Source organism: Microcaecilia unicolor, chromosome 11 (assembly GCF_901765095.1).
Source record: "Microcaecilia unicolor chromosome 11, aMicUni1.1, whole genome shotgun sequence".
NCBI classification, from domain to species: Eukaryota; Metazoa; Chordata; class Amphibia; order Gymnophiona; family Siphonopidae; genus Microcaecilia; species Microcaecilia unicolor.
In genome coordinates this window covers 43,183,713-43,199,325 of record NC_044041.1, presented here as the reverse complement: position 1 = coordinate 43,199,325, position 15,613 = coordinate 43,183,713, and the positions used below count along the sequence as shown (strand labels likewise).

At 41.9% G+C, this 15,613-nt stretch overlaps 1 protein-coding gene across 1 annotated transcript in view; it reads left to right on the top strand.

The window, feature by feature from the left end:
* Positions 1-9,267, top strand: part of DHX37 (DEAH-box helicase 37) — an 80,633-nt gene extending 71,366 nt beyond the window's left edge. Inside the window, exons 23-28 of the mRNA XM_030219453.1 lie at positions 1,918-2,032; positions 2,143-2,280; positions 2,836-2,930; positions 3,461-3,534; positions 4,948-5,045; positions 8,885-9,267. Coding sequence (XP_030075313.1) covers positions 1,918-2,032; positions 2,143-2,280; positions 2,836-2,930; positions 3,461-3,534; positions 4,948-5,045; positions 8,885-8,967 — 603 coding nt within the window. The 3' untranslated portion in view covers positions 8,968-9,267. The remainder of the gene's footprint in view (positions 1-1,917; positions 2,033-2,142; positions 2,281-2,835; positions 2,931-3,460; positions 3,535-4,947; positions 5,046-8,884) is intronic.
* Positions 9,268-15,613: the final 6,346 nt, after the last annotated feature.

Here is a 15,613-nt window from a genome sequence, read left to right as displayed (position 1 = left end):
TTTTGATTTATTGTTCAAGTTTCAGTTTGGACCTGTATTGCTCTTTTGCTATTGAAGTAGCACTTGATGTCCTTTCTGTTACACTTGTGACCCCTGACACAGGCATTTGACGAAACACGGCCTGTGTCGGGTCCCTCATGTTTCCTAACTCTAGAGGTTCATTGTGCTCTTTTTACCTCTGCTGCTTTATTGTGCTTTGGATTCCCTCTTTTCGGATCGTCCCTAACTGGCTACTGTCAGAGACAGGATGCTGGGCTCGATGAACCATTGCTCTGACCCAGCATGTACTTATGTTTTGTCCTTCATTACAAATTTGAAAAAGAAAAGGTATGAACCCTAAATTAAAGCTTCAGAAAATTTGTATTGTTAAAAAAATATGCTGCGACAACACTTGAATTTTATAGATGTACCTACAAGGGGCAATTTTATAATATAGGTGCTAACATTTACATATATAAATGGTAGTTTTTGTGCTTGTGTGTACACACTTGCAAATAAGTACCAGTGCATTCTACATGTCAGGAAAATTTTAAGAAGAATTTGAAGACATTTCTGTTTTGTGATACTTTTGCTTGATGGAAACATCTCCCTTTGCCTCCGCGGCCTCTGGGATACTGCCGCAGCACTCTCTCTGCTATCATTCCCACCCCTGTAAGGATAATTTTGTTTATTTTATTTCCAACAATTTTTATTGATGAATCAACAATCATCACATTCAATATACCAATACGTAGTTAACATCCATCTGAGTACGAATAAGATAATGATTATTTTTGAGAATTTTCACCCGACCCTCCCTCTCATTTACTTCAGAACATTTATTGAGAACCCCACAGATTACCCAATCTCGTTCATCCCAATGCTAACAGCCAATATCAACCCAACAGTACAAAATGAATGTACAACCATTCTCAAACTTTACTGTCTTTAACCGTAAATACCCCCACCCCACCCCCTCTCCATTTTCTTCTCACAGTGTTATCGGGTACATAGCAACAAGCAGCTTCCCAATGAGCAATTAACCTTTCCCCACTATGTTACTTAATTGTTCGTAGTACGCTATCCTGTTCAACGGCTAACCGCAATTTTGTTTATTTTAATTATAACTTAGAATTGTAATTGTGTTTTATGATTTGATTTTGTTATGTTTTCCTTCTTTGCTTTTTATTATGCTTCAAACATATTTCTAACTGTAATTTGTAAACTGCCTCAAGTTCTCTGATTTGCCAGTATACTAAACACCAAATAAACTTGAAACTTAAGCACTATCTGAAAATGCCCACTTAACTTACACAGCACAATACATAGGCAGGGCTCACATTTATGCGTGTAGTTTATAGACTATTGTAAGTTATTCAGGTGTCTGCAGTGCTAAGGCTCTAATACACCAGCTCTATGGATGGCATAATTGCTCATGCCTGAATGTTATACGTGTATGTATCCAAATGGACTACTTTTCTATAAAGGAAAACAAGCGCCTAAGTTCCTTTATAGAATAGGCTGTTACTGTAGAATTTCCCTGATAATGAATGTATCTTTTAATATTATGTTTTTGAATTGTTTTGTGAGCACTTGATGTCTCACTTCCTTTTCTTTTAGTGGCAGTGGTTTTAGGTACTGTTTTTTTTTTTTGTTTGTTTGTTTTTGTTTTATTTTCTTGTATGTGAGAGCACTCTTCATTCCATTAATTTGTTGAAAAGTGACTTTCCTATAAGCATAATGTTAAAATAAAAATTAAATTGTTGCATTGTCATGTGCTGGAGCCAATGGCTCGTTGTTATGTTTGAGATGTTATTTCAATAAAAATTCAAAGTTAAAAAAAAAAGAAAAATGATTTTCCAACCACAACAGTCCAGAAATGCAGATGCTGAATTGTCCTTCCACTTGGTTTTTCACTAGTTGTTCGTATATTTGTAGACACCCCTGCTGGACGATCCCGTCTTCATCCACCCAAATTCTGTCCTCTTCAGACAGCTTCCAGACTTTGTGGTCTACCAGGAAATTATTGAAACTTCAAAAATGTACATGAAAGGTCAGAATTGCTTGGGGTTTTTTCCCCCCCTTCAGATAAACACTGAAAAGACTTTCAGTAGGTTCTTTGCACAAAAATATGCTTTCATGCTACTCATCTTGTCTCACTAGGCGTTTCAGCAGTGGAACCAGAGTGGATCCCTGTCCTCCTTCCCCAATACTGTCACTTCGGCAGTCCGCTGGAAACCCCTCCACCTTCCTATTGCCCTGAATCTGGCAGAGTGCGGTGCCACAGAGAAAGCACCTTTTGTAAGTTCATTGAGCAAAGGTTCTTCATTTTCCACTTCACCTCTAATGCACATCTCTTGGATTTTTGTTGGATAGAACTGATGGGGCAGTAATACTTGACACTTGTTTTTAGTTTCTAGATACTTATACCTGTCAAAACATGTATTAGAAAGCACATCAGTTCTTTACAAGGGCAGCATCCTGCAAAGACATTCATTCTGCTTCACAGTTTGATGTCACTCAAACAAATATCGGCATCATTCCATAAAAACTATTCCAAGTTGAAAAATGTCTGACATTGGGCTTGGGAAGTGGAGAGATGCATATCTTACAAATTTGAAAAGTGATTTAATTTTCATATGTTAACTTGCTTCCTGCTTTTGGTCTGATTTGTTTTGATATTGGAGAAATGGAGGCCTTTTGTTTCCTTTACCTCCTCCACTACCACAGGTCCTTTAATCTTCCAAAGATCCCTCGCATCCAATCAGGCAATAATTTAAGCCAAGAGCTGAATAGGAGTCTCCATTTATCTCCTCTTGCCCTTTAATTTCATCTAACATTGTCTCTGCCTTGCAGATCGGGTAGGCTGGCAGCTTCCTGTGGTAAAAGTAGATTATCCAGAAGGACTTGATCACTACAAATATTTTGCAAAGTTTTTGCTAGAAGGAAAGGTGAGGTTTGTGAACAAGCTTTATACTGTGTGTTTTCTTTTTTTTTTTTTTTGGGGGGGGGGGAATAATTTGTTTTATTAAATTTAAGAACACAAATACAATCAAGAGCTGAATAAAACACAAAAATCACAATGCAATACGTCTTGCTAGACAATAAACACTTCACACTATGACTCTTTGGCATGATGCTAGGACACATACCTAAAGCAAGAGTAGTCTCTTAACATATTTATTTTATTATTTGGATTTTTGCTCACACCTTTTTCAGTAGTAGCTCAAGGTGAGTTACATTCAGGTACTCTGGATATTTCTCTGTCCCAGGAGGGCTCACAATCTAAGTTTGTACCTGAGGCAATGGAGGGTTAAGTGACTTGCCCAAGATCACAAGGAGCAGCGCTCTAACCACTAGGCCACTCCTCCACAAATTTACCCCACCCACCCTACCACTAAAATTAATGTCCCCAACTTTATACTGTGTGTTTTCTTAGTTGAAAACTGGTATTTAATAACTTTCCTTTTCTGTTATGTAGGTTATCAAACTATTGCGCTCATATACAAACATTCTTCTGTCCAGTCCTGTAACAATGCTGAAGACTTGGTCAAAGTAAGTAAAATAAATATTGTGCACAAAAAAAATGTATATTAGTTTCTGGAGTTGCATGTGCATAGATTATGCGCATGCTATTCTGCATGTTTTGGGCTGATATTTAAATTTCTGCAGTCAAACATTTTATCCTTCATTACACAGCTATGATATTCCTTCCCCTCCCCCCCACCCCAAAACCAGACCCTGCATTTTGGCAATACAGCACACACCCCTGCCATTTTTTGACACACCCCCTTCTCCAAGACAAGAAACAAATGTGAGGAACCTTCATGCTTACCCAAAAGAAAAGAAACAGTAATGTTGGCCACAGAAGAATGAGCTATTGTTTTTTTACTTCTCGGACCACATGTAAAAATCCCAGCATTTAAAAAAACATGCACTGAGCCTTTTAGGTCTTCTGCACACTTTTTGTATCTGAGTTTAACAGCTAATATTTTCATTAGCATTAAGCTTAAATATGTGGTGCACTAATTCTACCTGAGTCTGTGCTCAAAGTTTTCATGTGCTCTGGACCTGTTTCAGCACTGGGCATCAAACTTCTTGCAGAAACTTTTTTTTTTTTTTTTTTTTACACAGTACCCACACTAAGCTGTGTGCTAGGTCTCCCACAGGGTCCACAGAATAATGTCTATGTTTCAAATCTATTCCAAAGGAAGCCTGTGACAATTTTAGAGAAAAACACCCCATTGAGAATCACTTGTAACGGGCAGGGCTACAGTCTCCTCTGAAAAAAAACCATTTCCATTACATAGCTTCCCACTATCCCAGAACCTGTGGGGATAGTTGTGTCCATCAACCAGCAGGTGGAGATAGAAAATCATGAGGAGCTGGACTGGATTCCAAGAGAGATGTGTCTCAGCTCTGTTTTGTGTTCTCTATCTCCAGCAGGTGGATGGACACACTCAGGGCTGGTGTTAGACATTCAGGGGCCCAGGGCAGAAACTGGGGAGGGAGCCCTACAGTTGGCCTTCAGCCTGTGCCTCCTTCAGCATGAGGTAGGCTTAGAAGCTGCTTGTAATATGGGGGCCCAGGGCAATTGTCCTGTTTGCCATCCCCTAACATCATCTTTTCACATGTGTGAAAAGTGTTGCACACTTTTCAGCCTCTGGTTCCGATTGATTTGCTCCTGGTTATTTGGTCAACTGCTTCCAGGTAGCGGCTCCGGCTGGCCGACTTCCTCTTCCCCTCCTGCCCCTAACAGAAGCATCTCACATAGCCATGTTTCACCTATATAAGGCTGCATCAGGCGCAGTAACTAGAGGGGATCATTCAATCACACTTCCTTCTAGAGCTAGCATGGCATAGGCAATAGCTATATAGCACTCTTTCTCCAGATCTCTGAATAATAGAGCTTCTCAGCCTTGAGACTTGAGTACCATTTTCCATGCCTTATGTCCTTTTCCTCTGCAGGCTCCAGCCCAGGACAGAGGCATTGCTGAAGGCCCTTGTTTCTGAAAATGTTGATAACCATGCTGCCTTGCTGGCTGTCTGGAAGAAGAATCCAAAATGCAAGTTTAACTTTCCTTTTTCTCTCCAAGATTGTCTTCATTTCTGGAAAGATTATAATGATGTTCAAAGGATACTTCTGCTAATGCCGCTCTTTGCCCTAATACCAGACGTTTAATTTGTTCAATTTTTTTTCCCAAGTGCCAAAACTCCTGGGACTTTTATAACTGGATGTAAAATATAGGTTGACTTTGGGACCACTACAGTAGTAAGTGATGGATCCTGATTTTGATCCCAGGGCCTTTGTGTTTTGGGAGGGAATGCTTTAAATGGCACTCAAAACTATAGGCCCCAAGAAAAATCCACGTCAAGTATTATTCTATAGAGTGCTGTGGGCTGACCGCTTTTTATAGAATAACGTTTAGCATGGATTCCTGCACCCTGCTTTGGATGCAAGGCCTTACGCCTGCTGAAACCTGGGGTAAATCCTGCCGCGCAAGTAACAGTGAGCAACCCCGGCATTCTGTATATTTGGAACGCCCCCTGACAAGCCCATGCCCCTCCCATGACCCCTCTTTTTTGGATTACACAAGACACTTAAGTTAAATACAGAGAATACTAAACCCCCTGCTTTACAAAGCAAACAAAATACACTGTTTTTTCTGTAATTAAAATTTTAGGGGTTTGTGGATTGTACTCTTTCCCTTGATCCATATGTTAATGCTTTAGTTAAAAGCTCATTTTTCTTGTTTAGAAAATTGAGATGAGTGATATGTGTTTTTTAATAGATAAATTTAGGTTTCTAGTTCAATCACTGATATTGTCGAAGTTAGATTATTGTAATCTGATCTTTTTGGAAGTGCAAAGCATAAGTTAAGAAAGCTTCAGACAATACAGAATACAGAATTAAGATGTAGGTCTTTTTACCACCATCCCAATAATCATACATATTCCTGGAAAAGATTGGAATTTTAAAAGACCAGGCCACGTATGAGAAAAGCAATTTATTAACTTACCAATAGAGCATACAGAATTTAAAATAAATTTTCTCATAGGAGTACAGTTCTGCTTATACAAAAGTATTGGCTGAGACTGTCTCAAACATTTACTAATCATGCTGCTACTTATATACTGTTTCTACACATAGTAACATAGTAGATGATGGCAGAAAAAGACCTGCACGGTCCATCCAGTCTGCCCAACAAGATAAACTCATATGTGCTACTTTTTGTGTATACCTTACCTTGATTTGTATCTGTCATTTTCAGGGCACAGACCATAGAAGTCTGCCGAGCACTATCCCTGCCTCCCAACCATCTGCTCTGGCACAGAACGTATAAGTCTGCCCCGCCTCCCACCACCGGCTCTGCTACCCAATCTCGGGATCCATTCCCTCGGAACAGGATTCCTTTATGTTTATCCCACGCATGTTTGAATTCCGTTACCGTTTTCCTCTCCACCACCTTCCATGGGAGAGCATTCCAAGCATCCACCACTCTCTCCGTGAAAAAATACTTCCTGACATTTTTCTTGAGTCTGCCCCCCTTCAATCTCATATCATGCCTTCTAGTTCTACCGCCTTCCCATCTCGGGAAAAGATTCGTTTGCGGATTAATACCTTTCAGATATTTGAACGTCTGTATCATATCACCCCTGTTTCTCCTTTCCTCCAGGGTATACATGTTCAGGTCCGCAAGTCTCATACGTTTTGTAATGCAAATCCCATACCATTCTCGTAGCTTTTCTTTGCACTGCTTCAATTCTTTTTACATCCTTCGCAAGATACAGCCTCCAGAATTGAACACAATACAACGACTTATACAGGGGCATTAAAACCTCTTTTTTTCTGCTGGTCACTCCCTCTCTATACAGCCCAGCAACCTTCTACTTATGGCCACCGCCTTGTCACACTGTTTCGTTGCCTTCAGATCCTCAGATACTATCACCCCAAGATCCCTCTCCCCATCGGTACCTATCAGACTCTCACCGCCTAACACATACGTCTCTCGTGGATTTCTACTCCCTAAGTGCATCACTTTGCATTTCTTCGCATTGACTTTTAATTGCCAAACCTTAGACCATTCTTCTAGCTTCCGTAGATCCTTTTTCATGTTTTCCACTCCCTCCCGGGTGTCCACTCTGTTACAGATCTTAGTATCATCCGCAAATAGGCAAACTTTACCTTCTAACTCTTCGGTAATGTTACTCACAAATATATTGAACAGAATCGGCCCCAGCACTGATCCCTGAGGCACTCCACTACTCACCTTTCCCTCCTGCGAGCGAATTCCATTTACCACCACCCTCTGGCGTCTGTCCATCAGCCAGTTCCTAATCCAGTTCACCACTTCGGGTCCTATCTTCAGCCCATCCAGTTTATTTAAGAGCCTCCTGTGGGGAACCGTGTCAAAAGCCTTGCTGAAATCTAAGTAGATTACGTCTATAGCACGTCCACGGTTCAATTCTCCAATCACCCAATCAAAGAATTCAATGAGATTTGTTTGGCACGATTTCCCTTTGGTAAAACCATGTTGTCTTGGATCTTGCAACTCATTTTCTTCCAGGAAATTCACTATCCTTTCCTTCAGCACAAAGCCTTTTCACTTTATCTATTACCTTATGTTCTTTTTCCTGAACTCCCGTGCACATAGCATTCTAACTACAGTCATGTCTGTTAGTTTGGTTGGCCTTCACCTTTAACAGCATCCCTTGATCCATAACTGTGCTGCTATTTCTTCATCTTTGAGAAAATAAGGTCTCGGATTACTTTGTAAAACTACATTGGCTACTAGTAGAGAACAGGGTCCTGTTTAAGTTCGCTTAGATGGAGCTGTTCCAAATTATATGTTGGATAATTTTCAGTTCACATTTTTGCCCAGTCTCGAAGAACCATTAATAATTCTTCTTTTAGCTTTCCTTCTGCTAATTATTCTTGGTATATCAGGCCCCCAAATTTTGGCAAGAATTCTCCGTATGCTTTACACAATCTGACTCCTATGTTTCATTTTTAAGATTCCTCAAAACTTACCTTTTCCAGAAGTTTGTTCTAAATAATTATATAGATTGATATTTAGCTTATTTTGTAATTCCTGGGAGATTGTCCTGGTTTCTTAATGAAAATTGTGAACTGCTTAGAACTTCATAGCTATAACAGTATACAAATACCATTGTTATCTTATGTTAATTTGGGCATGCAGCATTACAGAATAGAGCATAGGCAGATGTGCATGTAAATCTAAATTAGTGCCAATTAATCCTACTTAATGCCAATAATTAGCACTGTTTAGTTTATGCGCACATCTAGGCTCCGTGTCCAACTTTGGGTGCTCTGTATAGAATCCAGGAGTTTGTGTGTTGTACATATCGAGGCCCTTTTACTAAAGGGTTGGTGGGCGGCAACAGGCTTGCCATGCACCAATCCAGAACTACTCAGCAACCCAGCGGTAGTTCCCTCTCCCAGCGCGTGCCATTTGCTGTGCTACAAAAATATTTTCTATTTTTATAGCGCCAGGTTAGTGTGGGAGACCTTACCGCCACCTCAGTGGCTACATGGCAAATGGTTCACTTACCACACGGCCATTTCTTTTCCAAAGAGAAAAAGACATTCTTTTATCCTCTGCGGTAAAAGGGGGGCCTCAGCGTTCGTCAAGAACATTCGCTGATGCTAGCGCAGACCCCCTTTTACCACACCTTAGTAAAAGGATCCCATAATGTGCCGAGGCTAGAGTGTTGGTGAAAAGTGACCTCACATATTTGTCCTGGGGGTGGGGGGTACAGAAAATGCTGTGTCTGAGGAGGTTTCTTCCAGCCTTGAGCCGGTAGAGAATCTTTAGTTTGCCCAGTAGTGGAACTAGGAAGTGAAACATGCGTAACAATAATTATGATGATGATCTTTTTTCAGACCTGTTGTTGCCTTTTTGCCAGTGGATTCCTGAAGCCATGCATGAAGAGGTAGCCAGAAACTGGCCCCCTATCAAATCCTGAAGCACTGGGATTACTCATTCTTTCAACATATCCCTCTCTGGAATCTCTAAGGAGAATCTGAAGAACAGGAGACATTTTGAACTTTTTAAACAAGTCGTGTATATTAAAATGCACCAGACTTAACTAATGAAAACTACATATGCCTAAAACTGAATTGATGACCCAGCTGTGTTCTATTCTGCCCACCTGTCTACGTTTACATATTGCTATATTTTTGTTTTCTCCCAGAATTTATATTTTACTAGTAAAAGAGGCCCGTTTCTGAGCAAATGAAACGGGCGCTAGCAAGGTTTTCGTCGGCAACACCCCCCCCCCCCCCGCCAACCCCTTCGTTGTTGTGGCATTGCTGTGTCCTCAACGTCATGACGTTTGACGTGAGGGCAGGGCCCGTAGCGATTTCCCACCCCCCCGCCTCCCTGCCTCCCTCCCTGCCAACCCCTTCGTTGTTCTGCCCTTGCTCCGCCCTCGAGGGCGGGGTCCGGAGCGATTTTGGTGGCTTCACCACCACAAACCTTCGAACCTTTTTGAGGGAAGTCAGGGCTTGGCTTCACTGACGTCACTGTCTTCAGAACATTGAGGGTGAGTTTTATATATATAGATTCTGAAATAATGTTCAGAAGTTTTTCCTTCAGTTTATGGACAGTAATTTTTACCTATAACGTTAGGTAATATTCCTAAAATATGCCTTTGGACTACATTACTACTACTATAAATCACTTCTATAGCGCTACCAGTCGTACGCAGCGTTAGTCATTATTCACTATATGAAACATTCTCAGGAGAGTGTGGATGCTCTGTGCGTAATATACTGTCACCTTAACATTAATTATGAGGAACTCCTATGCCCTGCCCACCCTCCTGGTAAAGCCATCCATGATCACTGAAGATGTTTCCATCCACCATAATATTTTTTTCATGAGATTTTGGCTGTTAGGTTTTTCCCTTCTTTTTAGACTTTGCCTTGTTGTTTCTTTGTCTCTTCTTATTCTCGCTCTTGCACTTGTCTATTTTTAATTATCCAAGGTGAAATTCTGTTAGGGAACTGAAGTCCTTATACTAGCTCAATATCCCTTTAACCTAGAGAGGAAACTCTCTTGGCAGGGCAGCTGCAGCTATATCAATAGCCACTAGCATAGTTCTTGCATTTAAGAACTGCATATGTAAACAAGATAACAGTGAACTGATATGTGGATTAGTTCATAGGCAAGTAAGTAGCTGCCTTCATAGACCACACATGTTGGAGACAGATTCAAACTTTTTATAGCTTGGAAAGTTCCTCTCTGCAAATGATGTATAGTCGAAGGATTGAAGTGGCTTCATAATGTTTTTGTGTGTTGTGGAAGACTTTAGTTTCACAAATTCCAAAACTCAAAAAGTTCTAGTAATTAACTTCCAGATTTGTTCTTTGAAAGCCTTCAAAACTATGAACATTTCCAGATTTAGTAATTTTCTGTTTCTTGTTTTATAAAATGTCAATTGGTCTTCCCTTCTTATCTGCAGTTTCTCTTTTGTATTAACTTGCTTTGATCGATCATCTTTAGGGATTTTTTATGTTTTTGATTTGGTTGTAATCAAACGCAGCGATTTAACTTTTCATGTTTTGTACAGTTGTAAAAATGATTCATTTGGCCTTTCCTACAATGATGAAAGTTGTGAAGCTTTCACAAATGTCTACAGTTTGTGTAAAACATATACAGTGTAAATATGTAAAATGCATTTTCTATGAGTGGTTGGACTTGTATTCAAGTTAAATAAAAAAAACATTTTTTTAAAGTGTTTTGTATTGTTTTTTTACTCTGGTTTGCCTTTCCTCTCACCATATTTGGACCATGTGTTGGACTGCAGGCCTGTTCTGGTTGGATTTGAGTGGCGCTGCTCGGGGTGTGGGAATATGGGTCATTGCTTCATGATGTCAGCTTTCATGATTTGTTTTCTGTGTTATAGGTTGTGTGTGCTGTTTGTAGTTACAACCCAGTTTTCTGGTTGCATATGCTTTGTTAATAAAATTATGGGAGAGGGGTTGATATGGGAGTTTTGCTCATAATCTGTAGTGCTTTAGAAAAAAAAAAACATAGTAGATGACGGCAGAAAAAGACCTGTATGGTCCATCCAGTCTGCCCAACAAGATAAACTCATATGTGCTACTTTTTGTGTATACCTTACCTCATAGGAGCCAACTTTTCAAAATTATTGGGGGTGCTAAGCCCAGTGGAAATAACCCTTCCCTGGATACATACAAGGTATTTTTTAAATATTGGGTGCGCGACCATCGGGTGGAGCTGAGCAGCGAGATGGACGCTGCGCTGTGAGCTCCGTTCCGCCCGAATGAAGCCCCGACTTTAACATCGTCGAACCCGCTCCTGAACGATCCCATGAGTGAGGAGGGCAACAGGGACCGGAGACAACACGCAAACAGCACTGTTGGCGCTGTCGCTAATATAAAAAACGAGAATTGAAACGCGTGCGGGTGGCCCCAAGATGGCGGCGGCAGAGGCAGCCCGTAGCTCATAAAAACATACCCCCGGCGATAAACGAGAGAGACGGGAGTCCTAACGGAAGGAGGAAGGACTGATCCCACTGCAGGACAGTGAAAGTGAGTACAATTTATTGGGATCAGTGCAAGGAGCTGGCAGGCCAGTACTGGCAACTAATATGGAACAGTGAACTAAAGGAGCTGGAGGAGTGGCAAACAAGCAAGTTCAGTGACCGCCATTGCGCAGCTGGAGATATACCCTCGGGTTGGGGGAGGAAATTCTAGCCGTGTGGAATTATAATATCGCCCATACTTGCCCGGTACCTAGAGATGATAACTCAAAGGCGACGGGTAGAAGATCTGGTACAAACATTTAACGGTACCTGGGGTCCCGCGCATACACGAGGACCGGGCAGAGGCCAGTTATCCATTGGCGGCTGGGCTGTTTGACACAGTGCTGGGAGAGGGCCTGAAAGCGGAGCTACTGAATGTATGGAGCAATACTTGAAACCCATGCCATCGGGGACCACTCGTAGAGGTACAAAATTTGATAAAGAGAGGCCTTCACCTCTTAAGCTTAGCCACAAAATGGCGGACTTGAAAGGTACAGCTGAAGGAGAATTCACTGACAAACAATTAGCGCAAATAACAGCAGCAGTAAGCGCAGCTCTAAGCCCACGATTTGACTTGCTAGCCGGACAATTAAAAAACTTAGAATCTTCAGGGGCTGAAACGGAGAAAAGAGTTGGAGAAGCGGAGGCTCGGATATCAGCAGTGGAGGATTCCAGCTCCCAGAACACACAGGAGATTGCCAGGTTAAGGGCTCAGCTTAAATTGCAACAAGAAAAAATAGAAGACATGGAAAATAGGGCACGGAGATGCAACTTGAGAATTGTGGGCCTCCCTGAAAAGATTCCAGAGAAACTACTTGGACAATTACTAGAACAGTGGTTGAAAAAAGAACTAACCCTCTCAGATAGCAGAGGGGAGCTATGTATTGAGCGAGCCCATAGGCTGGGGCGTTGGCAGCCAAATCTACAGCGGCCACGAATTGTCATCATCAAAGTGCTAAATTACCTACATAAAGAAGAAATATTACGAGGATTCAGGCTGAAACGTGATTCCCTTCAATATGAGGGATCCCCAATAAAGATTTTCCAGGACTACTCGGCAGGAGTACAGGAACAAAGACGTCGTTTTCATCCCATATGTTCCACGCTGGTCACCAAAAACACCAGGTTTATGCTACTTTATCCAGCTATCTTAAAGATTCAGCATGGAAACCAGTGGAGATCCTTTCAAACTGTTCAAGAAGCTCAACAATTCCTAGACGTGGACATGAAAGAACCGGACACATGACTTTGAAGAAGAGTGTGAGAGGAGAAAGAATCTAGGGGAGTTTCCCCTTTGGTGAGAGAAGACAAGGGATTGGACCTGAGTGATATGGTATCTGGTAAATGGTTTGAGATGTATTGAAAGTCCAAATTGTGGATTTAAGGTTCTTGATGTTTAAAAGTTACAGTTGATATGGGGAAAGTTTCAGGGGGTCCCAGCAACCGTTGGGGCACGAAGTCAAATGAGTCCCTGACCTATAAACAAGTTGATCGTTTTCAGGGGCGAGGATTTAGGAATAAGATGGTTCATAGACAAATTAGGGGCTTCAATAGGCGAGAGAAGTCAAGGGCACGGAGGGGGCCTGGAAGAGTGACAAGAGGGGAAGAGGGGGGAGGGGGGTAAGGGCAGGGATGGAGAGAGATTGGGGGGTGGGGTGGGAGGGAGGGACACGGTTTGGGAAGAGAACAAAATGTTTGTGTAAATGTAGTGATGATATGAAAGACACATGGCGTGGTGAAAGAGTACCAATAGATAGGAAAGAGGAGCTGGAGGGGTGGTGGCTGGGACACCTCTCTGGAGAGATTGTAGGAAGAATGCAGGAAAGTATTAGCAGACAAGCAGAGATTACATGACTCCATTACAAGTCGTTACTTGGAATGTAGGGGGCATCCATTCGCCTATCAAGAGACAGAAGATCCTGAAAATCCTTAATGATCAAAAAGCATCCATTGCATTTTTGCAGGAGACACATTTAACAAGTACAGAGCATGCTAAATTGAAGCGATGGTGGGTGGGAGAAAGTTTCGAATCCCCGGCAGTAGGAGGGAAAGGAGGAGTGATCACACTAGTCCGAAAAGGTATACATGTGAAAGTCAACAAGGTGGTGGGGGATGCTGGGGGCAGATATGTGCTGGCATCTGTAGTATTGGACAGACAACCAGTCTTGCTTTGTAACATATATGCACCCAACACGTTTGATCAGCGATTTTACACACAACTCACTAGTGCACTGCAAGGGTTAGTAGGAATCCCGATTATAATGGGGGGAGACTTTAATGAAGTAGCAGACCCGGCATTAGACAGGTCCGGTTCTATTGGGAGAGGGAGAGCTAGGCCTGGGAAAGGAATAGCAACACTGGAGGAAGCTTTTGCGCTAGTAGATGTGTGGAGAACTTTGAACCCTCTAGAAAGGGACTACACCCACTTATCGAGGGCCCATGGTACCCTGTCCCGTATCGATTATATATTAGTAACAGGAGATATATTTGCACAAATGGCCACAGCGAAAATTGGACCAATAGTGGTCTCAGATCATGCATGGGTAATGGTGAAGTTAGAACTAGACGGAGGGATGAGAGAGGACTATATATGGAGATTCCCAACTTGGCTTTATAGGGATGGACAATTCTTACCCCACTTGACTAAATGTTGGAAAGACTTCAGCATCAATAATGAGATTCATAAGACGGACCTGGTGCTTTACTGGGAGACAGCTAAAGCAGTGCTTAGAGGGGAGATTATAGCTTATACAAGCTTTAAGCGGAAAATGAGGAGACAAGAAATTCTTAGACTAGAAAGGAGAGTGACCAAATTACGACGTCAGTACAGTGCGGGACATACTCAGAGTCTTAGAGTACAATTACTAGAGGCCCAACAGAGCCTCAATGAGTTGTTGCACCGCACCATCAGGAAATCCCAGGCGTATTATAAATACAAGCTTTATAGGTTTGCAAACAAGGGAGGGGGTTTCTTAGCGAAGGTCATGGGTAGGAAAATAGGTTATCAAAAGATACTTACATTAAGAGACCAGTACGGAACATTAGTACACAAAGATAGTGAAATTTCGGGAGTGTTTAAGGATTTTTTTGAGCAGCTATATAAACCACAAGAGGATCTGGTCAGGCCTAGTGAGACATATCTGGCTAGTATGGAGTTGCCTCAAATGGAGGCTGAGGAGTTAAGGGTGTTGAATGCAGACATTACTGTAGATGAGGTTATGTGGGTGATTAAGCAAAGTCCTTTAGGGAAGGCACCGGGTCCTGATGGAATGAGGAATGAGTTTTATAAATTAATGCAGAACGAAATCGGCCCGGTGCTGACCGAGGTGTTTAATTTAACTGTCCAGCGGGGATCTCTGCCACTTCACATGAATCAGGCCTATATAACAGTACTGCTTAAACCAGGCAAAACAGCTCATCACCCGGAGTCATACAGACCAATTTCACTTTTAAACTCAGAGGCCAAATTTTTGGCCAAACTGCTAGCTAATAGACTGGCCAGATATCTCCCCTCTTTGATAGAAGAGCCACAAGCGGGATTTGTCCAGGGCAGGAGAATAGCAAAAAATATGAGGAGAATACTTTTAGCGCTGGAGAGAACACAGAGGGAAAAAAAGTCAACTATGTTAATTAGCTTTGATGCTGAAAAGGCTTTCGATCAGGTGGATTGGGGATTTCTATGGGCAACACTTAAAGCATATGGCATGAATGGGTTTTTGTTGCAGGCGATTAGGACTCTGTACACCGATTCTAGAGCGAGAATCCTTGTTAATGGTCTTGCCTCAGATGGGTTCCCCATTGGCCGAGGCACACGCCAGGGATGTCCTCTTTCACCATTACTCTTTGTTTTAACACTTGACCCGCTGATAAGGGAGATAAGTAACAACACAGATATAAAGGGAGTACAGATACAAGACCGGGAATTTAAAATAGCAGCATTCGCAGATGATTTGCTGGTGTTAATAACAAATCCCAGGAACACTATGGGGCACCTAATGGAAAGCATAAGGGAATATGGGGACTTCTCCGGATTCCACTTAAATCTGATAAAATCAGAGGC